The 25,740-nt window shown below is 37.1% G+C and overlaps 1 protein-coding gene across 3 annotated transcripts in view; it reads right to left on the minus strand.

Moving 5' to 3' along the window:
- Positions 1–5,200: 5,200 nt before the first annotated feature.
- Positions 5,201–25,740, minus strand: part of IFT57 (intraflagellar transport 57) — a 54,004-nt gene continuing 33,464 nt past the window's right edge. For 2 of the 3 annotated variants that reach the window (XM_047723795.1, XM_047723783.1), the window contains 5 exons: positions 11,665–11,736; positions 10,527–10,658; positions 9,121–9,183; positions 6,951–7,017; positions 5,201–5,397 (listed from right to left, as the gene is read on the minus strand). In XM_047723795.1, coding sequence (XP_047579751.1) covers positions 5,219–5,397; positions 6,951–7,017; positions 9,121–9,183; positions 10,527–10,658; positions 11,665–11,736 — 513 coding nt within the window. In that variant the 3' untranslated portion in view covers positions 5,201–5,218. Of the gene's footprint in view, positions 6,284–6,834; positions 7,018–9,120; positions 9,184–10,526; positions 10,659–11,664; positions 11,737–25,740 lie in introns of all 3 variants that reach the window. The other variant, XR_007126403.1, reaches the window with a different exon arrangement.

Consider the following 25,740-nt stretch of genomic DNA (forward strand, 5'->3'; position numbering starts at 1 on the left):
CTGACATTCAAAGAGCATCACATGCATGTTAATCAGCCATGCAGAAGAGTTATGAACAGAGTGACATGTGTCTCCTCATCTTCCTACACAGAGCCTGCAGATCCCTGCTTCTAATAAAAGGTTGAAAATAATCTCAAATTTGTACACTGATTTTTATATGCTCATTTACCTAAATCTGCATCCTCAAAGTGTGTTCTTGGATGAAAAGGATCTGTGATTACATATTTGTTTAAAAAAAAAAAGGAACTATATTCACTATTTGCAGATTCACAAGGCAGATGAGAAATCCTAAAGAAAATGAAGCTTGTTTAACATTATCAAATTTACTGACTACAGAAATTTGTTTTTGGGTAAAACTCATAGGGATTGTTGACCTAGATAAGCTAGAGGGCAGTAGGAAAAAAAACCTCCCTTAAAATTGTACAAATATAAGATGTGTTCAGTGGGCCATATAATTTTATTGGGGAGGTTATATTATTTTAACAAGTTGACTTTGTATTTGATTCAGAGGGAGGCTAACTTCTATATGGAACCTATAATTTCCAAGAACCATCATTTCTTAAACTTTATATTTTAAAATAAGTTCAGTGTTATAGAAAAATTAGTAAAAAACACAATGGAAAGGGGTTAATATCCAAAATAGATAAATAAACAACTCAACACCAAAAAAAAAAAACCCCAAATAATCTTTTGGATAAAAAATGGGATTTTGGATAATCTTTGGATTAAAAAATGGGCAGAGGACCTGAATAGACATTTTTCCAAAGAAGACATACATATGGCCAACAGACATATGGAAAGATGCTCAACATCACTAATCACCAAAAAAAATGCACATGAGATACCACCTTACACCTGTCAGAATGGCTAAAATCATTCTGAAGAAGTGTTAGTGAGGAAATGAATGAAAAGGGACCCGAGTGCACTGTTGGTGGGACTGCAAATTGGCATAGCCACTATGGAAAATAGTACAGAGGCGCCTCAAAAAATCAAATATAGAATTATCATATAACCCAGTAATTCCACTACTGGGTATTTACCCGCAAAATACGGAAACACTAATTTGAAAAGATATATGCACTCATGTTTACTGCAGTATTTACAACAGGCAAGATATGGAAGCAACCCAACCCATAGATAGATGATGGATAAAGAAGATGTGGAATATATATATGGAATATCCATATATATATATAGAGAGAGAGAGAGAGAGAGAGAGAGAGAGAATCACTCAGCCATAAAAATGAATGAGATCTTGCCACTTGCAACAATATGAACGAATCCAGAGGGTATCATGCTAAATGAAATAAGTCAGATAAAGATAAATTCCAGGATTTCACTCATTTGTGGAATTTAAGAAACAACAACAAAGTCGAATTACCGAAAATTGAGTTTATTCAGAAATAGCAGAGGAGCAACAATTCAGGAAACACACTCAAGCTATAAGTGAATCTATTGAGAGTTCAGGATGGGCTCTAATTTTGAACAAGGAGTGCAAAGACAGGAAGACCAGCCAGAGTCCAGTCTGTTAAGTTCATTGGCTTGAGGATAGTGAGATATTCCTATGTTCATTGATCAGGAGAAAAATCTGGGTCTTCTATAAATCAGGCATTTATGAGAGATCAGTCTCTCAGTTCCTAAATTCTGTTCTAAGGCTGCATAGATGAGAGTCCCCATTTCCTATTTCTGGTTCCATTTTAGATTGAAATCCTTTGATAAACACTTTGGTGATTCTTGCCCAAAACACTTACTACTATGGTAATTGCCAGTTGGCATTTTTTTTTTTTAAAGATTTTATTTATTTATTTGACAGACAGAGATCACAGGTAGGCAGAGAGGCAGGCAGAGAGAGGAAGGGAAGCAGGCTCCTCACTGAGCAGAGAGCCTGATGCCGGGCTCGATCCCAGGACCCTGGGATCATGACCTGAGCTGAAGGCAGAGGCTTTAACCCACTGAGCCACCCAGGCACCCGCAGATGGCATTTTCTAAATGCAATATCCTTTTTACATTAGCTGTCACTCTCTTGTAAGAAAGACCTCTCTCTTCTTCAATTGATTCACTTATTTTGTCAACATATAAGCAGTTACTTTTACTAGCAAAATTAGTTTATTCAGAGATAGCAGAGGAATTATAATACAGGACACGCAAGCTATGGTGAACCAACCGTGGGCAAGTCTGAAGAGACAAAGGGAAAGTCAGCTTTTATTAGGGGAGGGTTGCTTTGAAGGAAAGTTCATGGGAGAAGGGCAAGGGTTTACGGCTGTGGCAGTTTCTCATTGGCTGCAAGCGATGGATAGCACGTGGTTGCTGCAGTGGGGGAAGGATCTCCCCACCTTTTTTTTTTTTCCTGAAAAGCAGAACATGAAATTCCTATGTGAAAAATGTCTTTCCTTGTCAAGATAATTCTTATCTTCCTTCTCTCTGTTAGGCAGGCTAAATAAGTGGTACCTGCGCGAGAGCTCCCCCTCAAGCTGACTCCATTTTTAAAAAATTTTTAAAATTTTTTAATAAACATATAATGTAGTATTAGCCCCAGGGGTGACTCCATTATTTTAAGTGAGGTTTCTTTCATTAATTTTCACAATTTCTATCTGTAATAGACTCATGGTTTCTTGTTTTATTCTGTGAGTTATAATTCATTTCTATCATTATTTATTTTAATATTCAGTTGTCCCAGCTTGGGACGCCCCTCAACCTGACTGTATCCGTTAGCCATTTTCCCATCATTCTTTGAGCAGTTCTCTGCTTTCTGGCAGAAAAGGAATTCCCACTCATATTGTGCCTTTCCTGCCCCAGCCCAGGAATCAATCATTCTCCTAAGAAGCCTGTTTTCATTTTTAAGTAGAAAATTTAAAAACCAAGATCTGAGTGTGAGGCATTCTGTTACTATGCATCACTGCTTCTAGGCCTCCTTAGAGGACAGAAATAGTAAATACATGGGTGTATATGTACATGGATTTCTGTATACTTATTGATTTCTGTTAATCTGTATGTATTAAAAAAACCATGTGTCCATGCTGATGCTTCCAATTCCAACACAATACCATAGGGGGTAGAAAAACATTTACAATTACTACCTCAAAACTGCGTCAAAACTCATAGACTTGAGGTCATTAAATCTGTCATGCAACACAATAGAAACTGTGAGACATTCTGGAACTGGGTAATGCCAGCCATCCACCCATCCTCTTAGAAACTCACACTCGGTGTGCTAGGTAGTTGGCTAGAAATATGGAAATGTATCTTTCTTTGTTTTTAAATTTATTTGACAGACAAATCACAAGTAGGCAGAGAGGCAGGCAGAGAGAGAGGGAGAAGCAGGCTCCCTTATGCAGGGCTCGATCCCAGGACCCTGGGATCATGCCCTGAGCCGAAGGAGGAGGCTTTAACCCACCGAGCCACCCAGGCGCCCCTAGAACTATGGAAATGAAAAAGACGTTTTCCCTTTTCTCAAGCAGCTCAGTCTATGAGAGAGGGTAGAAGAAAATAGATAATTACAATGCGGTGCAATAAATTCTGTATTAGAGGTATTCAGCCTTATATTGAATCAGAGAGGAGGGGTGCCCAGGTCAAACTGAGTAAACTGGATTACTCCGGGGAAGAAAACAAAAATAGATCATCCACACTACTTGCTGCAAGAGTTCTTAGATTATTGCACGTTTACACAAAATGAAGAGTGTCCTTTGCTTCTGAACAAAAGTACACTTTACAGAGAGCTCTGATTTATCTAGAAGGGTCTCTGCATTGATTGAATTCATCAAAAAGCTGCAGCCATGACATACTTACTATTCAAGTAAGTTCCAAGGGAATCGGTGTTTGCCTGTAGGATCCAAGTTGGGGTTTCCCTCTTTTTTCTAGGCCCCACTCAATGGCCATAAATAAGAGAAGGGAAATTTTTTATTTTTTCAAACTGCTTATTAACCCAAACTAAATGAACTGACTTATTTGCCGTTGGATTTATTGTCACCCTCTTGAGCCACAGAATAGTTTACACACCCTGATTTTCTTTAATCTAAACTTAAATTCAAGAACAGTATGAAGGAGAGAAAAAGATTTGTGTGCATGTGTCTATGCAAAGTAAAATTGAGGGAAGAAAATATTAGGATAAAAATTGAGAAAAGAATTTTATCATTTTTGTTGTCATATATACATAAAAAATTGAGAAAGGAATTTTATTATTTTTGTTGTCATATATATGTATAACAAAAATAATAAAATTCCTTTAATATATATATATGTATGTATACATATATATATATATATATATATATATATATAGTATTCTTATCAAAATTTACCTCTAGATTTCTTTTTCTTCTTTTTAAAGTATAAATGTGGGCTATCTTCTAGTTTGTGCTCTCCTTGCCAGTCTCCCCCAGTTGTTAAGTCTGGTCACGTAACTATTGCTTATTTTACCAAGTTAGAAGTCCCAGACTAGAGAGTCGCTCAGTATGACGTGCAAGCAAAGATCACCAGCACCAGGAGGCTGATCTTGCTGTCTCCTGTTCTGCTGTAAAATGACTCTTTAGTACAGCTGATACTGCAGAAAAAAGTAGAACTGAGATATGTATATGCCTTTTCTGTCACTACAGAGTCAAACATGACTGAAATGTTCGTTTGCTTATTTATTAGATGGCCTTAGATCAGAGAAGATAAAAAATCATTCTAGTCATGAAATACTCAATACTTAATAAGGACACTTAAGTCTTTTCATATGCTTTTTAAGAGAAATGTAATTTTAGGTAACCATAAAGCTGAGGCAAGGGTAGTTTGGGTTCTTAAGAAGGATCCCCAGCCCTCATTAGTTGCTGCTGGGCGCAGAAGCACTTATGATCACTGCAGTGGTGGACCAAACTGAAGGTGCCAGGCTGTGTCAAAGGTCCATGTGGTGACAGCAGCAGGAGCCCCTGCAGAAAACATGGTCATACACACTGGCTTACACAAGGAACAAAGAGAAAAATATGCCACCGGGTGGGGGTTTTAACATCTGTAATGATTACTGAAAGCTTCTTTGAAAGTGAGAATTTTTAATTACTTTATTATTATATTCAATTAAAAGGCTTTAGCCATCCATAAACACCATGATACAATGTGTATATACGTAAAAATATACCCACTGAACATGCTTTGAGAGGTATAATAGTGTTTGGAAATCTATGCCACATGAAATACACTTTGATATAAAAAACAACTAATCAGAAGCATGAAAAACAGTGTTTTAATAAGAGCCTATTGCAGATTCTGGAATGATTGTTGCATGCATGTCCCTAGTCATGTTGGACTTCTCCTTCAGTTTTGATTGGAGTAATGTGTGTTCCACAACGCCAATTCTGATGTCCATCTGAACCGTTTCTTGCTTCAGCTTTGTTAAGCTCTGTTTAATCTTTACCAAGGGAGCTGCAGAATGAAAATAACATGCAATAAAAATGTTCATTTGGAGTATCAGTCTATTACAGAATTGCATGACATTTTCCTCACTTTGTCTTAAGCCAAAAACAGGGTTAAAAACAAAACCTACAACATACTGACATTCACATGGTTTTGCGGTGGTATTTTAAATACCTGAGATTTTTAGGATGTGAAATGATGCAACATTTGAGCTGAGGTTAAACTCCTTCCTTTTCTTGGGGAAGAGGTGCTAAAGGGGTATTTAAGGATGTCTTTAATAAATTTTATGAGCTAGAATATTTGTCTGAAGGAAAAGGGATACAATGGGGAAAAAAAGGAAGAAAGAACTACCTGAGAGATAGAGTTAATGGGTTCATTCAAACATAGTACAAAATCTCTATACGTCCCCTTTTGGATAATCACTCAGTTTATATCATCAGAACTCTGGAAAATCTTTCTAGAACACAGAAGGGCCTTAGGCAATAAACCAGGCCGTGTCAAAGTGACTAGCTCATGATGGAGCATGATTAGTAGAGGATTATTAATTCTTCTCTATTTGACCGCTCTGCCCAGTTGGGTCCACTGGGGGAGAGGAAGATAAACAAAGGTCACCCCATCACTGCCTTCATGCCATTTGGGCACACACTTAGTGCTCTTTTGCACATAAAGTGGAATAATGAAGCTCATTTGAGAAAACAGCAAATATTGTTTTTTTTTTTAAATCGGAATAACAAAGTGTATATTTAAGTATTTCCCACTCTATCTCTAAATCAACACAGTTAGAATAAAAAAATCCTAAATAAGGATAAAAAAAAATGATTCCCCTGAGGTGACTGATGAGGAAAACAGTATATGGATTATCAGACATCATTTTTGTACCACATACCTACCTCTCCTCAAACTCATTTTATTTATTTATTTATTTATTTATTTATTTTTTAAAGATTTTATTTATTTATTTGACAGAGAGAAATCACAAGCAGGCAGAGAGGCAGGCAGAGAGAGAGGAGGAAGCAGGCTCCCTGCTGAGCAGAGAGCCTGATGCGGGGCTCGATCCCAGGACCCTGGGATCATGACCTGAGCTGAAGGCAGCGGCTTAACCCACTGAGCCACCCAGGCACCCCTATTTTTTTTATTTAATCATTTTTTAAATTTATTTTCAGCATAACAATATTCATTGTTTTTTTTTTTTTTAAAGATTTTATTTATCAGAGAGAGAGAGGAAGAGAGAGCGAGCACAGGCATACAGAGCGGCAGGCAGAGGCAGAGGGAGAAGCAGGCTCCCCGCCGAGCAAGGAGCCCGATGTGGGACTCGATCCCAGGACGCTGGGATCATGACCTGAACCGAAGGAAGCTGCTCAACCAACTGAGCCCCCCAGGCGTCCCAATATTCATTGTTTTTGTACCACACCCAGTGCTCCATGCAGTCAGTGCCCTCTCTAATACCTCAAACTCATTTTAAAAAGCAGACTCCCGATTTACGAATAGCATTTTGTTAAATAGATTTCTTGGGAAATACTCTCCTCTTGCTCATCTTCCCCTGAGGATGAGTGTGTACTCACCACCGTCAGTCATGCTGCTGCCTTTTTCTTCCATTTCTTGCTTTACCTTTTCCAGTTCTTCTGTCACCTTTAATTGAAAAAAAAAAATTCACACGCTCTGGATTTTAATAAACTTTCAAAATCATTGAATGATGTGTTAAGGAAATTTAGATCTAATACATCTGTAAAGGGACATAAAAATATAAGGAGTCTTCTGGACATAATCTGAATAATAAGATAAAATAGGCAGACACACAAAGCTTTTCATCTTCTGAGAGTGCTCCTAACATTAAACTTCACCAAATGACATTCTCAGGTTGTCACATGACAATAAAAAAATGATCTGAGTTCTCATTTTAGGTATCAGACATGCAAACCTTGCAGTTATCTCCTAGCATGTATGGTGTCAGTCCTTTCTTTTTCTTTTTCTTTCTTTAGAGAGAGAGAGAGAGAGTGGGGGTGATGGGGGCAGGGAGGGACAGAGGGAGAGGGAGAGAATCTTAAGTAGACTCCACGCCTGACGTGGGGCTCCGTCTCACAATCCTGAGATCATGACCTGAGCAGAAATCAAGAGTAGGATGCCCAACCAACTGAGCCACCTGGGCACCCCAACCATGCCAGTCATTAATAATGAGTCATTAATTAAAAACATTCACGGGACGCCTGGGTGGCTCAGTGGGTTAAGCCGCTGCCTTCGGCTCAGGTCATGATCCCGGGGTCCTGGGATTGAGTCCCGCGTCGGGCTCCTTGCTCAGCAGGGAGCCTGCCTCTCTCTCCGCCTCTGCCTGCCTCTCTGCCTGCTTGTGTGCTTTCTCTCTCTAAAAAAAAAAAAAAAAAAACAAAAAAAAAAACATTCACACATCCTGAGAAGATTTTGGATATCTGAGGCTTATTAGGTATATTTCTTAATATTACAGTTTTATAAGAGAAGATGCCATCTTTTCCTCTATAGGATGTTAAAAATAATGTTTATACCATATGGCTGTAATATAAAAATATTCCAACTGCTTTTCTCCAAACCATGAGCTCCAAGAGCCATATTGTGCTGTCATATCGGCTCCTATCTGTACTCTACGTCATACTCAAATTATACTACTATAGCCTCTATCAGCAAAATTCCAAACAGGCATATTATCTTTAAAAAAATTAAAAATATTTTTATATGACCTAGAACTAAGCCATAATTATTGTAACTTAGTAGACTTTATTTTTATCATACTGGTGAGTAAAAACTTCCTTGGGAATAAAGTGCTCATCCAAGTAAAGCAAATTAATTTTTTTTAGGCACCTGCAATGTTACAACTGGGGATAACTACCTCCTCCAAAAGAACTAAATGGGTCCCTGGACTCCCTTCAAGTGTTAATTTACTTAACGTAAGTGAGCACTTTACTTCTTTCCACATAACATTCTATTTGCCTAGAAGCACCACAGGATTAGAGTCTAAATATTACTAAAGTTATATTTTTAGTATTCTAAAATAACTATTTATGCCTTGAATAATCTCTATAAAAGAAGCTTAATTCTATTATATAGAAAAAGCCTGGGACAATTACACTGGATTTTGACCAAAGATAATTTTGTTCATTGGCTATTGACCTTGTTGTAAGATTTTTTTTTCCTCTCAGCTCTTCAGTAAAAAATTGGAATATATATTAGATCTTACTCTCTTACATGATGTTGAAAGTCAATATAACAATATATGCAAATATTTCATAAGTTCTCAGAGGGAAAGGGTTACAAGCCACTTCCAGTTTGTGTGGAGAGAAATACTCAGGATCACATACATCGGCAGCAATCAGGAAAAACAAATCTTACATCTTACAGCCTAACATTAAAATCTGTGTACGACATTTAAGCCAGTGCTTTACCTACTCTTCTATATATTAATCATAATTATTAGGTTTTTAAAAGATTAAGGAAGGTTATAAACATGCTAATATTATCAGCAGGTTCTGTGTTGAATTTAATAAAACAACTGCAGGCATTTTATGGAAACAAACAGTATATAAATACATAATTGAGTCACTGATAAGGAAACTAGGGATTTTCTCCTTAAAGAAAAGGACTTAAAGCCATGGGAAGCAGTTACCGAAACAAACAACACCAGGCTATAGCCTTATTAAACCGCCCGGGCCCCGCACGGCCTGGGCTCAGCTGATGGTGAGAAGAGGGCAAGAGCACAGTGCGTACCTCAGACAGGAGCCGGGTCCTTTCCGTTACTCCACCGTTACCCTGCTGGTATCGCTCCCTCGCCTAAGGGAGAAAACATTTTGTTTAATGACAAATTCAAAACAGAAGCAGATTACTTAAGTGTGACCTCTTTGTGTTTGCAATTTCTGCATATAATTTTACGACACCCCTCCATTTGTGAATACATTTGTGAAAGTGACATTTAACTGTAGCTGTTTTATGTCCCTAATAGACACCATCTATTTAAACTAAGGCACTATAAAATGATAAGCTACCTTAACCTTCATATACTGACTGTGTAACTCACACAGGCATGGCTCACAATAAAAACTGTCCTCAGCTATTCCTACACCGTCTAGGAGAGTAGCTCTTGGTCGATCTAATTTGCATGCAATGCAGAGAAAACGAGTTCTAAAAATCAATCATAATAGAGAGTCAGGATGAGCAATTAATAAGGATTAACAAATGGTATGACAGTACAGAATATGTTCTTGGGAACTAATCTAACAATTATTTAATATCAATGTTTGACAGATACACAGTGGCTTCAATCAGAGTCTTTTACAGCATTTGAAAGTAAAACATCCCCGAGTAGATGTGTCTGTGAGGGAATACTTTGTTAAATAAATAATTAAAAAGTGAAAATTATTTTGTTTGGTCTTTGAGAACTTCTGAAAGTGCAGAGGTATCTCAAGTTCATTTCCAGTTTTTTCCCATTCTTCCAACCTTGTTTGCTAAACGAAAAAAAAAAAGTCCTTAACTGACACTTGCAAGTGTTCTTACTAGTCTCTTCCTCAGTATCAGGAAAGAGGGGGCATAACTCCCAAGGAAAGCCTTTAGATCCCCACTGGGGCACAAAGAACTGCTGCTTTCAAAGGCGAAGGTTTCGTTTTTTTGGTTGAAATTCTAAAACCTTGAAAGGATTAAAAAATTTGCTCATTAAATTAATTAAACTGCTTGTCTTTGAACGTGTCGTGCTTTCATATTTTTTATTATGTGGCTGTAAGTCATTAAGGCAATGATGTCTTTTCCTACTGACACATGTAAATGCATACTATTCTTTTTCCTCCTACTCCTAGGGTAAATTAACAGCAGACTTAGACACAAAACCAGGTGTCCTGATACTCCGTTCCTGTTCTAAGCAATGTTCCCCAACAATACATGCCTTCATTTATTTAAATCAAAAGAAGAAATGCATTTAAAGACTTCCAGGAGATAATTTCTATTACAGGTAACACGGAGATGGCAAGTGCTCCGGCCTCATGTGGCTTCCTAAAGTGGGCAGAGAATCCAGGTGTTGCTGTTTGTGAAAAGCATTTCATGATTCACAAATTCGAAGTGCTGTGTCACGTCTGGGAAACAGTGTCATCAGCTGAACTAAATCCCAGATATCATTCCTAAGTTACCTCACTCAGCTGGGCTTGAGCCGCACGATATTCTTGAACCAAGTGCTCAAGCTGATTGTTGATGTACTTTTCTCGGCTGCTGATCTTTTCCAGAGTCCTGCTAATTTCATTATGAAGTTTATCCAAAAATCCCTAGAAATTCCATTGGATTTTAGTAGATAAAAGAATTCACAAATATATTTCTTAAGAACAGTATAAAACGGGCTAAATCTCCTTCAATTCATCCCACAAATTCTCAGCTGGTGAAAAAGAAGTTAGCTTGAGATTTTCAATAGCAAAAGAATTCTGTAATGAGAAATAATTTAGTCATACTTGGCAGAATGTTAAAATAAAAAGCACCTGGTAGTGTTAGTCAATTCATTAGCCCTTATGCATGTCTAAATTGTACGTGAGTGGAATTTGCTTTATATAAAGTTTGTAATCAAAGTAGGTAATGGAATAACAAGACTTTCTTATACCACAGTTCAAAGATGACTAGAATGCTCCCTTTGGAGGTAAGTCATTAAATTTATAGTTCTAGCCTGGGACCTGTAACTTCTCATTCCAACTTTGCTTCCTTATGGCATCCTCCAAAAGAGTCCTTATTTCTGTCAGAGCAGCAAGCTTGGGGGAGTTGTAGTTTCTAAGCATTGCTGGCCCAGTGCTCTGTTACCTCATGGGATTCAGAAAAAAAAGAATGATGAAATGTTTCTCTAATATGTATAGATATATAGAGAGAATCTAATATACATTAGATCTAATCTAACATATATTAGAGAAACACTTCATCATTCTTTTCTTTCTGAATATATTGTATAATTGTATAATACACAATGATATATATTATACAATATACCTAATGTATACAATTTGTATATTGCACAATTTACATATATATTGTGTAGTTGTATAGTATATATACATATTAGAGATATTTATCTTTCTCTGTACTAGGTATATATTATACTGACTTGATAAAAAGTTACTTTTCTTTAGTTTAAGTACGTTAGGGCTGTTGAAATATAATATGGTACATTCAATCTATAAGCTCCTCAAAGGCAAGGATTGCGTCTTTTTTTTTTTTTTTTCATGTTCTCCTTTAACAAGTATTCAACAGGTGAATAAATGTACATTGATTCACTTGAAATAATTCACATACCTTGGTCTCCTTTAGAGCAGATTCTATTCCACTTTTGTGTTGGTGCATTTGGTCAACATGGATTCTCCAATCCTATAGGCGTAAGAGCATAACAGGAACAAGTAAAATACACATTTCCTTCTTTCCTCTATGTTTTTGAAGTTGTATTCTTCATTAGTTACTTTGGTTGCTGCCCTATTTCAGGTAGGAAAGTCCTATATATAGCTTGCAATCAGATTATAAAGAAATATGTGTAGAGCACTTTAGGATTAAAGGTTCTAAATAAATGTAAATGATTTTATGTGTTCACAGAGTGATGTCTGACAATTTGAATATAAATTATTCCTGCACTGCTGGTGGTTAATATTTATGACTACCCATCAAAATGAAAAAAATATATAATTACTAGAAAAGAAATAGTTGTTTAAATAGTAACAATTGCCAGAAGCAACTCTCGAATCAAGTATCATATATCAAGTATTAGTTTGTCCCCTGAAAATTAAGAGAGGGCCCTCTTCTTCAGGAAGACTTCTCTTTCTGAAAAAAGGAAATCTATGATGATTATTAGAGTTCATATATTTTGAGATATATCGCATTACTACTAGGCTGTGTGCATATTTAAAATCAATGCCAACATTTTAATTTCTTACAAGATATCTTCAAAATCTTTTGGTTTATATTAATAAAGGAAACGATTTTAAGACTGGAGAAATAGCCATGATGAGAAAAAATATGGTAAGTTGAAGTAATGGAACCAGGATATTCCTCAATTATACATATCTTTTTGCATAGCCTGAGGCTCCACTTTGCTATCTACACTATTCTGTGAGACAAAAACATACTGTGAATTGTCCTATTCTACCGATTCCTTAACTCTGAAACATGGGCTAGGACTACCGGGTGAGAAAGCAAGCCTGGGGTACTTCACACATACCAATGATAAAATTACAATATATTAAAGAACCTCAAAGAGCAACTAGGCTCACCTTTATCATTTCACAGATAAGCAAGAGGCCCCGTGACAGAAAGTGGCACACCCGGGGCACACCCAAACCCACGCGGGTAGTAGTGCTCCTGGCTCAGAAGCCAAGTGTATTAATTCTCGCAGACCACATTTTGGCAGGTCAGAGTTAATAAAAGGAGCAACTGGCTACTTGACACCGGTGCAGGTGCTAGAGCAGAGAACAAATCAGCACTTCCTTTTGTCCATAAGCATTTTTCTGTCTCATGAGCAAAAAATATCTCAGAATATGAGAGCTGGGAAGGACCTTAGAGATCATCTACTCATCCATTTAATAGTCACCTGGTGAAACATTTTCATTTTACAGTTGAGGGGACTGTTCATCACCCGTGACTATGACTAGACAGATCTGGCAAGGAAACAGGCCTCTCCAACACGGCCAGTCAACACTGGAACGGGGAGGAGAGGCTACTGGTGGGCCTGCTGCAGCTGGACCAAATATGTTACTAAGCCTCAAAATGGAATACTGGTTAAGCCCAAGCAAGCATCCTTATAAAAGAAAATGAACTTAATAAGTATCATTATATTAGTAATTTTTCCAAAATAGTACTCGTCCGGACTGATTCCAAAAAAAAAAACTTCATAAGCTTAACAAAACACCAAGTGTAAGTATTTCTACAGTCTTGGTGTCTGTAGATATATATACATGTATAAACATATACATATATACATATGTATACTTTGTATCTATTATTTTATTTATAGTAATTGATGTGTTTAATATAGATTGTGTTCTGCTTTTCCTACCCAGCCTTATCTTTTACCATTACATTTTTTTCATGTTCTGATAAATATTTCGAGAGAATTAAGCATGCCTGACTCATTTATGTATAACTATGATAACTTACATTGATGTTAAACTCCATGGAGGAGCTGGCATTTCAGTGCAAGCTTGAAGCATTAGGAGCATTTCAACAGGCTGGAAAGGAGTGGGAGAGGAAGGGTATTTTAGGCTGAGGGAATAACTAGAACAAGAAAAAAACAGGAAATATATAGGGAACAAGAGCCCAGGCTGGCTAGAATATAAAACACAAAGTTCTTGGGGCAGGGTGGGGTGGAGAGGGTGAATCACGAAGAAGCAAAGCCGGAGAGGTAGGTTAAGTTAGGTGGAGGGCTTTAACTGAGGACTGTGGATTTTATCATGTGGACAATGGAGAGCTATTAAAGATTTTTGGTTTCAGTTTTAGGACAAGTTTGTGTTTTGAGAAAGTAACAGAGGGAAGGACTAGAAGGCAAGGAAGAATTAGAAAGGCAATTAGACTGAAGGCAGGTAGGCAACCAGTTAAGAGGCTGTGCAATGGCCCACGTTAACATTAGCAGTAGAGCAGCGCTTGTGAGAATGAAAGAGAAGAGATAGATTCAAAGGACATCATAGGGACAGAACTAGCAGGATTTGAGGACTAAGGGCAAGTGTGGGGTGGCTGAAGTGGAGATGGGGTGGTAGAGAGGTGTCTTTAATGTTTCCAGTCTTAGGGACGAAGATATTAGTAATATCACAGTGTGAGAAGAATAGATTTCAGGGACCCAGAAATACTGAGGATTTGGTTTGGGACTTTTTAATATGATAACCCACTGGGACATATTTATGTATTCTTACTGCCTTTTAAAGTGAAAAGCTAATAATGATTTATGATTATCTGGCACATAAATCTGAATGTTTTATTAAAATCTAGATGGACACATTTCCTGATGTATAGTTATTTTAAAAAAAGGCCTTAAAGATGTCCTAACCTCTTAACCCAGCAATTTCACCTCTAGAAATTATTCCCAAGGAAATATATGGGGATATACACAAAGAGGAATGTACAAGTTCTTTGTAAAACAGCTCTCTAAATAGTTAACTCTCTAAATGTTTAACAGTAGAGGACAGTTTAATTTTGTGATATCCATTTCACCACTAAAAATAATGCAGTATGATACCATTTTTATAAAGCTCAAAATGGAGCAAAGCTCAATGATACACTAAAATACTAAAAAAGAGGAAGAGAAGGAGGAAGAAGTGGAGGAGGAGGAAGTGGAGGAGGAAGAGGAAGCAGAAGCAGCAGCTAAGGACAATATCTGATACACAAATTGAGGACAGCGGTTCCCCATGGGAGGCAAAGGGCAGCAGCAGAGGAGCACCCAGGTAATTTCAAGGGCATGCAATGGTCTAGTTCTCAAGTTCAGTAGTGGGTTCATGAGTGTTTGGTTTATATTACTGGGCTCCATAAATATATATGTATTGCATATCAAAATGTTAAATTCATGTTTTCAATAGAAATTTATTCAGCAAAAATACACGCAAACAACATAAAGTAATGTGGAAACACATTCCCCAAAGAATATCCTATTAGGTGTCCAATTTAGTAAAAATTAATATTTGAGTATATTTGTATATGTATGCATATATTAAGCCAGGAATTTGGATATCGATGTTTAGAATTTCTTCTTTATCCTTCCAAAATTTCCCAAATTTCCTGCCAGAGAATTTTTAATCATTACTTTAATCATCAGGGGGGAAAAGTCTGGATGCCCAAGTAGTTCTCGAAAGGGGTTTAATACAGTTACAGCAGAAAATATAAGTGATCACATTTGTAACATTTTAAAAACATGATTATAAAAAGGCATAACACGTAGCTTTTAAAAAACTACAATGGAGATGGTTAAAGAGTTTACAAAGGTTTGTGGTAAGAATGAAGAAGTGATGAAGGACTTGATCCCCAAAATGCTAGCAATCCTTATATTGGTAGAGAATCCACTAGGTTACAATGCACTCTTATATACATTTCCTTATTTGAGACTCACAAAGGTTTGGAGTGCTATGTCAATTTGTCATCCTTCTTTTTCACTTCTACCCTTCCCTGTGAGAGGGTTATGTGATTTGTAGACCAGTTGTGGGGGGAGTATACTTCTCTGCTCCATTGATGCTGGCCTTGGCCATGTGATTCTCTTTGGCCAGTGGAACAGTGGTGAGTATGGCCTATGCCAGGACTGTGCAGATGGTGTAAGAGGCATCCATCAGCCCCCTTCCCCTTTCTTTCTGCCATTATAATAGGCATGCCCCACATAGGGGTTATACTTTCAGCCTGGGCCTGGGAATAAGAAATATGAAACACAGCAGGGCTAGAGCCGCAGCTGAGTCACACAACAGCAGACACTATCTTGAGTGACAGTATATTTGTTGTTATTATGATTATAAACCACTGTGATTTGGGCTTGCTTTTGATACAGAAAAACTGACTATATATACATATTGTATAGGAGGAAAACCAAGAATCAGGCAAATTAAATGACCTTTCTGAGGTTTCATGTCTGGAAAATGGAAAGCACTCTCAGACCAGTGCATTTTCCACATACCATAGGCTGCTTTTCTTTATGATAAAATGAACTACCGCAGAGTATCTAAGGTAAACCAATAATTTTTTTGTTATATACCAAGTGAGACCACTCCTCTCTGTAGATGTTGAGTTTTTCACTAATCCAGCATGTTTCCTCTCTCCGAGGAAATGAGAAGACTAATAATGATGCAGTATATCATTTCTTTAGACTATTTTTAAAAATCCTTTCATACAAAATCTTATATAATTCTGTCACCTCTGAGGTAGACAGCAAAGCGACTGTTGTAACCATAACCTCCTTTCCACTCCAAATTCTTGAGTGCCAAATTATATTCTCTCCCTTTTTCAAAAACTGGAGAATTACGATGCCTTGTCAGCAGATGGCGAGTCACAGCATACCATAAAGTCAAAACATAGGAGCTCCAGCTGCAGCCATTAAGGTGACCAGCAAGACTACAAGGATCTCTGGGTTTTACTTCAACAGCACAACCCCTGAATGACTAACTTTACATATGATACACAGACGCTTGGTTTCTTTGTCTGGATCCCCAACTCAATGCTCCAAGCTCCTCTCTGAAACTACTGCGGAGGGAGAGACCGACACATGAGCTAGAGGTGGTAAATGGAACTTTTATCTGTATATACATTTTACTAATTATACAACTCATAAAGTGTCAAACTGTCAGTTTTTTTCTCCAAGTTTGAACTTCTGAATAGAGAGAGGCGGAGAGTCAACGGAGTCCTGATAGAACAAAGCTGAGGAAGGTACTCTGGTGTATACTGGGGTGTTTTTTCCTGGGCTCAGGAAATGTCCATGCCAGAGCAGCGGAGTCTCATAGTCTGTGGCTCTAGTGGCACATTTGCTTCAGCCCCCAAGGGCGGGAGCAGGGCCCCAAGGCTCAGATGTATTTTGAATTTCTTTCCATCACAAAAATGCTACTTCTGCCATCTACTTTCCCTTTTCCCTCTATTCTTACTGGTTCTCCCCCAACTGTGTTATGAATAATTACTAATGGAATCTTAATATTCTGTTTTTGCAGTTGTGTTTTCGTGAACATGACAAGATATACTAGGGCTTTTATGCACTCCCTGCATTTAAGGGTCCTCACTGCATTTTCCTCTTTGGGCCTCTATTTCACCCCTGAATTCACTTTCTCTGTGGATTTTCAAGATCACTCTGGGGAGGAAATCTTGTACCTCCATTTCACTGATTGGGTAACAAATTGAGGTGGTGTGATTTTTACTATGCCAATTGCAAAATGAACAGGAAGCCAAATGTCTTTCTCTCCCTTACAGATTTTCCATTACACTGACCAGCTTCTTTCATTTCCTTACTTTGTCACCCAATTTCAATAGGAGCACAAGAAACTGACAACTTTCCATTCAAGTTTGCACATTAAATAAATGTTTCTTAGCTCAGTTGTTTTGCTAAAGCTTAGATGCTATGGGAGGTTTGCTGCTTCTAATCTGCTGTGGATGAACAGTCTGTTTAACCAACCTTGTTAGAATAATCTCTGAAACAACTATATGTAAGTTCCAAAGAAGGATTTATCAGATTCCCCTATAAATAAAATGCATGAGCTTTAGTACATAGTTTTTTGTGATTTCTATTTTGGCTACTTAGAAACCTTTTCTTTTTCCTTCCTTGGTATAGAGTAGTTCCCCAATAGTCACATCCATCCCGAGATCCTTTTACATCTAATGATAGCTTCAGTGTTAACACTCAAAAATGTCTAGTATGTGTCAGGCACTATGTTAGGCACTATCCATACATCATCACATACAATTCTTTTAAAAACTCTCATAAGATGAGGAAATTGAGATTTAGCTACTTTAAAGTAGACTGCCCAATCTTATAGGCAAGTGAGCAGTTGAGAGCAAATTTGCAGAGACCATGCTATCGTTACTTATCATCTCCCTGATGAAACGTAGCGAAGTATAACTAAAAATTTTAAGGGGGTGATGGTTAAAAGAGATGTTAGTTTCATTTATAATATTTGAATATTACCAAGAATGTATTTATATATCAATTGTATAATAAAAAAAGAATTTAAAAGTTTTAGGATAAACACAGGCAATTAAAAATTCTCTCACAAAGGGGGCACCTGGGTGGCTCAGTGGGTTAAGCCTCTATCTTCACTCAGCTCAGGATATGATCCCAGGGTCCTGGAATCGAGCCCCGCATCAGGCTCTCTGCTCAGCAGGGAGCCTGCTTCCCTCCCTCTCTCTGCCTGCCTTTCTGCCTACTTTTGATCTTTGTCTATCAAATAAATAAAACTCTTTAAAAAAAAATTTCTCACAAAGAAATACCCAGACCCAGACGGCTTCATCGGTGAATTTTTTCAAATATTTAAGGAATAACAACAACTTTACACAAATATCAGTGACAGGAAAAAAAAAAGAGAGAGCAATTGCCAACTGGTTTTATGAGGCCTAGATAGCATTACACTAAAACCTGACAAAGACACCTAAAGAACAGGAAAAATTACAAATCAGTATTTTTTGTAAACATTGATATAAAAGAAGTTCTCAACAAAAAAGAGTGCCTGGGTGACTCAGATGCTTAAGCGTCTGCCTTCGGCTCAGGTCATGATCCTAGGGTCCTGGGATCAAGCCCTGCATCGGACTCCCTGCTCAGTGGGAAGCCTGCTTCTCCCTCTCCCTCTCCTGATGCTTGTGTTCCCTCTCTTGCTGTGTCTCTCTCTGTCACATAAATAAATAAGGATATAATCTTAAAAAAAAAAGTTCTCAACAAAAATACCAGCAAATAGAATCCAGTAACATATAAAAAGGATAATATATCACGATTAAGTTACATTTATTCTAAAATGCAAGGTTAGTTTGATACTCAAAAATCAATCAGTATAATCCACCATAGCAAGAGAGGGAAAAAGAGAGGAAATAAATCACATGGTCCTCTTAATAGATGAAGAAAAAAAATCACTTGAAAACAATGTAACATCCATTCATAATAACGCTAAGCAAACTAGGAACAAAAGGAAAGCTCCTTAATCTAGTAAAGGCAAATAAAGTCATAAAGTTAACATCATACTTATTGGTACAATTGAAATATTAAAAGCTTTCTCCCTAATACCACTTATATCCAACTTAGACAAAAGTTCTTAACCACTATATAAGGCAAATTTAAAAATTTAAAAATCTTTAAAATTTTATTTATTTATTTATTTATGAGAGAGAGAGAAAGCAGGGGGAGCAAGAGATAGAATCTCTAGCCGACTCCACACTGAGCATGGAACCCAATGCAGGGTTTGATCCTATGACCTTGAGATCATGGCCTGAGCTGAAATCAAGAGGCTCAACTGACTCAGCCACCCAATTGACCCCATAATTATTTTTATATACCAGCAATAAACAGAAAATAAAATCTAAAGAGATACCATTTCAGTAGTATGAAAGAACAACAGATAGACTAGGGCAATAAAATAGAGTGTCCAGATGCAGACCCACACATACAGGCTTTTTATGACAAAGCAGTGCACTGGTGAAAAAATAACCTTTTCATTAAAATGGGTCAGTATACATATATACATATATATGCACACACACACACACATATATATATATCTCCCCCAAATAAGTCTTGAGTTCTACCTTACACCATACATAAGAAAAAAAGCTAGATGAATCACAGAACTCGATGCCAAAAGTAAAGCAATAAAGCTTCAAAAAGAAAACATAGGAGAATAACTTCATAGCATTGGGGTAAGCAAAGGTTCTTAAAGAAAACAAATATTAGCCATGTTCCTTTCTCCCCAAAAAAAGGTCATTTTGAGTATATTAACATTAGGCCACTGTTTATACCAATAAGAGTGAAAAGAAAAGCTAAAGAGTACATATTTTCAATACATATACCTGACAAAGGACTCATATCCAGAGTATAAAAATAATTTCTATAAATCAAAGGAAAAGCAGATAACCCAATAGCAAAAGACAAGAGGATATCCAAATGTCAAATATATGGAAAGGGGTTTGACTTCAGCAGTTGTTAGGGAAATGCAAATTAAAATGGCAGTGAGGGGGCGCCTGGGTGGCTCAGTGGGTTAAGCCGCTGCCTTCGGCTCAGGTCATGATCTCAGAGTCCTGGGATCGAGCCCCGCATCGGGCTCTCTGCTCGGCAGGGAGCCTGCTTCCTCCTCTCTCTCTGCCTGCCTCTCTGCCTACTTGTGATCTCTCTGTCAAATAAATAAAAATCTTAAAAAAAAAATAAAATAAAATGGCAGTGAGACTATAGCATAGCTATTATGATGACAAAAATGAAAAAGCATCAATACTTAATGTTGACAAAGATGCGGAGCAACTGCAACTTTCATACCCTGCTGGGAGGCATATAAATTTGTATAACCACCTTCAAACACTATTTGGCAGGGTCTGCTAAGGCTGAACATGTACATACCCCAGGACTTAGCAATTCCACACCTAGTAGAAATTCCAGTAGAAATGTGTGCAGATGTTTACTAAGAGACATGTATAAGAATTTTCAAAACAGTATTATTTATAATACTATAAACAATTCACATAAGCCCAGATGTGGGCTCCTCTGGAAGGGCATGACCTGGGCTAGGAAGCTCTCTGCCATCACAGGTGCAGGCAGCTAGGGATTATCTGTCGACGACGCTCTGTGGCTGGGCAGCAAGTCCTTGCTTGTAAAGGGATCTGGACATTTCATCTCCGTTTCAGTCACAGGGAGAGAGATGCAGTTATTAAGATTATAACTGTATCTGCAGTGGTAGGGAGGTAGGGCCAAGTGTGAGCGGCAGTCCAAAAGTGATCAGTCTCGAGATTTCAGTGTGGAATACTGATGTTCCTGTGACATGTTTAATAGCCCATTCATGGTCAATGATGAAATTCTTTGGAAATCGGATGGTTGGAATCAGGCTAAGTGAAAAAAGCAGAGAAGACAGTTTGATAGAAGTGGCTGCATATGTCTAAGTTCACTGTAGCAAATGTTGCTGGGATAGGTCAATAATTCATCATGCTTTCAGTGCAAGGAAAAGAGCAGCAAATTTCCCTCCTCCACCCACAATACTACCTTCCCTAATAATAGAACATTATCTATATTCTCTTTTTGCCACTTTGCACAAGTGGTTTTGTAATCTCTTCTTCTTGTTCTAATCGTTAATTTGCGTCTTCACCAGGGCTCACATTTGCGGACTTATTTGTGTATGTGTGTGTGAGAGAAAGAGAAGAGGAGTGAGCGAGATTGTCCATCAGATATTTTTTTCATGAGACTGAATTACTTTCTGAATGAAAAATGCCCATCAGGTTGTGAGGTAATCACAGAATGTGGCTTTCTGAATTTTTTATTGTGACAGTTTTCTTTCATTGCCAGCAGCTTACAGTCTTATCTGATACACACTTGTGTGAAAACATGATTTTTCTTTGTAAGTGTTTAAAGAACTAAACATACTAAACATACGACTTAGAAGTTGAGTATGTATGTGTGATATATAATGTATGTGTATATTTGTTGCAGGGAGTATGGAAATCCACTAGTGCTGGAAATGTGAGTTTCCTCAGGAAAGTTCCTGGTTCCTAGATAGTCCTCTTGTTGTAGAGAAAGATAAGACAGTGTGCACAGAGGGTAAGCAAAGGCTATCACAACAATCACTAATATTCTCACACCTACCTGTAGTTGAACTGAAACTGGAGATCCATAATCTCTAAACCTTGTTAGTTAAATAATTAAATTTCTTTTTTAAAAATTTAATTATTTTCAGTGTTCCAAAATTCATTGTTTATGCACCACACCTAGTGCTCCATGCAATATGTGCCTTCCTTAATACCCACCCAACCCTCCACCTCCCTCCCCTCCAAAACCCTCAGTTTGTTTCTCAGAGTCCACAGTCTCTCATGGTTTGTCTCCCCCAATAATTACATTTCTAATTGTGTGCTCAGAGATGATCTTTACTGACTACCATCTGTTCTAAAGTGTTTTCATATGTTCACTCTGACTTATTATTCATGCTTCCTCCAACCACACCCCTTTTTTATAGCCACAAAATTCTCCTGAGTGAGGGTTTCTAGACTTTACAAGGAATTATAAGCCCAGAGAAGAGAGCTGGCAAGGCAGATGGGGCGTGAGTGGGGGTCCTTCTGTGAATGCAGGGGCACTCTTAGGCCCAATGAGAATGAAACTATTTCACAGGATGCTGAGTAACCCTGAGGCATAGCCGGAGAAGATAACCTTGACAGTCCCTCTCAACTTCAAGAATCTACTAATCAAAACCTTGATCTCCTACAATACTCAAAAAACAAAAAAACTGAAAAAATAAATAGAGCCATCTGCATATTTGAAGAACCAAGAAATCTAAGTCATTACCTTGGCATAAGGAAACAGAATCAAATGTAATGGGATAAAGGCTATGGGAGTAAAATTTGTCCACATATTAAGAAATTTAATAATGAAACACAGTGATACTGAGAACTACTCTAATATCATTGATTGGAGAAATGAAGCAAACCAATTAAAAAGTACATTTCATAGGGAGGGCCATATGACAAATGGTTTCTGTTTCAATTCATATTTTTACATTAAATAATTTAAAGGAAACATTAAATCATACTTTGTAATAATGAAATATTTAGGCAGTCTAGAAGTTTTAATTATAATCAATATATATTAATTCACTGCTCTCAATCACAAATGTCTATCTGAGGTATATCTGCTGTGAGGCATTAGTAACAAACTTCCCTCTGTAGTGTTCATGCAGTATTTATTGGTTATTTCCTTAAAATCTGCTACCACTGTTGATGCTCTTTAGTTAGAGTTGATGGTACTCTCTAAAGCAAAACACTTGTTCTCCTATTTCGACTTGTGATAAATGAAACCTTTCCTCGATCCAGTTGAAACATTTATCACACTCAGGGTAAATAGGAAGGAAGGCATCATCAACTATCTTTAAACAGAATATCCTGAATGTTCAACAAGACTGTGACAGAAGCAGCTAAAAACTGTTTTCAGTTTCTTAAGGATAGCTGGGTTTTCTCCACCCCTTTGCAGTAGTTTTACATATAATTTTAAGCATAGTATTCTTTTCTACAATCCTGATACCTGCCCATGACCTATAGGCTAAAAAGAAAACAAACAACAACAACAAAAACGACAGTTGACCAGCTTAAGAAAAATAAGAAACTGTGAATAAAACTCTAAGTCTACAAAATAACACCATGTTTTAAAAATAACACAAAAATCCAAAGCAATCCTCTGTTTCTTGTAGTCTCCTTTAAAGAAAGCTTGCCTGTAAATGTCCATCAGCGAATATTTCCCCTCATTCTTTGAGACAATGTGGCAGTTGAGTAATCATGCGGGCTGCTCTAAAAATGTGTCTAGTTAATTTAGGCAGTTTATTTTGATAGCATTCACCTCTTTTTGATTATAGCAGGTGTTTCAAGGATAAATTTGCTGGAAATTGTATTTTGTTTAAACAACAGCAGCATGTACATTTATGGCCTTACTATATTAAAAAGCATTTATTGTCTGGCAGCAATAGATACAATTACAAACATTTGTGACAGTAATTGGAGCTATTATTCCTGCATGGAACCTCATGGAGACCAACTTATTGCCACCTGTATTTACATTTGTTACTGGTAATTGTAAAAGCTGATTTTTTTTTAAATTTGGTGCCTTATTTTTTTTTATGTGAATATTTCTCAACAAAAGGTCTTTCTACCAGAAAATCCTTAAAAATTATAAATGTAGTTTCTTCATTACTCAAATAACTAGCAGAATCACATTTTAATGACTAATACATACATAAACTGTATTCTTGTATCCTAGCCCACAGAATATATTATACCTTTTTGCTCATAGATGCAAGAATCCTATCAATGTAGCCTATCCAACAACCAGAGTACAAGTCTTAAGAAATGCTCTTTATTTCCAAACTATAACAATTCATAAATCCTTGCAGGTCAGAAATATTTAGAAAGCTAAATTTTATTAACATTCTTCTTACACTACATCCAAACATAGCGATGGCAGAAGGTCAAAGCAGGTTACTCTCTGCACTGCTTTGGAATGAGAAAAACACCCTCTTTCTCTTGCTTCCAGATACAGATTTGTCTATAATGGTAAAAAGAGAAAGCCTACTATTGTACATTTTCTGCAGGATCTGGCTTCCAATTTGAAGAGACTTAAATCTAATATAGTAATTCTGTGGTCCCTCCAGGTTCATTTAAATGGAATTCCACCTGCTGATTAATAAAGGCCTCTCTCCTCCCTCTTAGGTTTTAGCTCTCATACTGACTAGAGAGCCCAAGGGCTCAAGACTATTGCAATGATTCCATCCTTAGCACAATGACTCTTCCAGAAAGGTTTCTTGCTGTGAATTACCCAAGGCAACACCTGTATAGTTTATTTACGTTAAAACAAAATCCAGTTGTTTGGAGTTGAAATTTAAAGTTTAAGGTTCTTTTTACAACTGCACCCTGAGAAAGTCAGACACTGAAAAACAGGTAAGGATGTAAAAAAAGCAGTTCAGTGAATCATAGGCTTGAAATAATTAGAAACACATGCTGTAGTACTTCCAAAGCCTTTAAAATATATATATAATCTCTTTATCTAAATTCTTGTAATGAACCTGAAGATTTACATAATGAGTAGGAGACATTTTGGAGGAATGAAGGGGGTACTTAGCCAGCTATCTTTTAAAACAACAAAGCAGGAAACATTTAATTATAATTTGGAAAAAAAATCAATTTAAGTCATTAATCAAAATTTTAATTACAATATCCACGGGGCATTAAAGCATGATAGAACATTTGTTCATTGCATCAAATACCCCATATTAAATCATTATAATATACAATTGTTTAGGGATAAATACTGTATAATTGAGGAAAAGGGTCTATGTAAGGTTTAGCTGAAAACTGATTTCACACTTTCTGCTCTTTCTTATTTCTGGAGAACAGGAATAAATATTATTAATGTTTACTTGGTTTCTATTATGGTAAAAACCCTTGACTTGAAAAAAAAAAAAAAGTCATTCTCGGGATAAAGACTGATAAGACTGATCATTTTAAGAAGCCACTTTCCCTCGGTTCAATGGATGAAGCTGACTGAATATACGAATGGAGAACAATGTCCAGGCCATAATCAAAAGTAGAATTCTGATCTACTGGGACACGTGGGTAGCTCAGTCCATTAAGCATCTCCCTTTGGCTCAGGTCATGATCCCAGGGTCCTGGGATCCTGCCCCAAATCAGGCTCCTTGTTCAACAGGAAGTCTGCCTCCTCCTCAGCCTGCTGGTCCCCTTGCTTGTGCACTAACTCCCTGGCTATGGTAAGCTCTAAATACGTAGTCTTCGTTTTCATTTAGGTGGTCTCCTTTATTTCCACAGAATCAAACATAGGCTTGTTTTTTATAATAAAAAGGAAACTAAAAAAGAATAAGGTTCATCGAGAAACAGCATTATTTAGTGATTCAAAATTAATAAAAAACACAGAAAGTCAAATCTGTATGAATATGCAACCACATCTTTTATTTCCTCAGAAATTATGGAACATGTAGAATTCTTTGGCAGCTCAGTCTCCAGCTAGTAGTTGTCAACTGATTCACTTAGACGTTTTAAAAAATCACTGTTATGGAATTAAAAATATTTTAATCATGAAGGAAAATATCATCTTTCAATAAATGACACCAGGTACTTCCACCACCAATAACTACTGGTTTCTTCAAAATAACTCACTGGCAGGTTTCATTTCTTGCTATTGGTCTGTATTCTCAGATCTTATGG

This window comes from Lutra lutra, chromosome 1, assembly GCF_902655055.1.
Source record: "Lutra lutra chromosome 1, mLutLut1.2, whole genome shotgun sequence".
Taxonomy (NCBI): domain Eukaryota; kingdom Metazoa; phylum Chordata; class Mammalia; order Carnivora; family Mustelidae; genus Lutra; species Lutra lutra.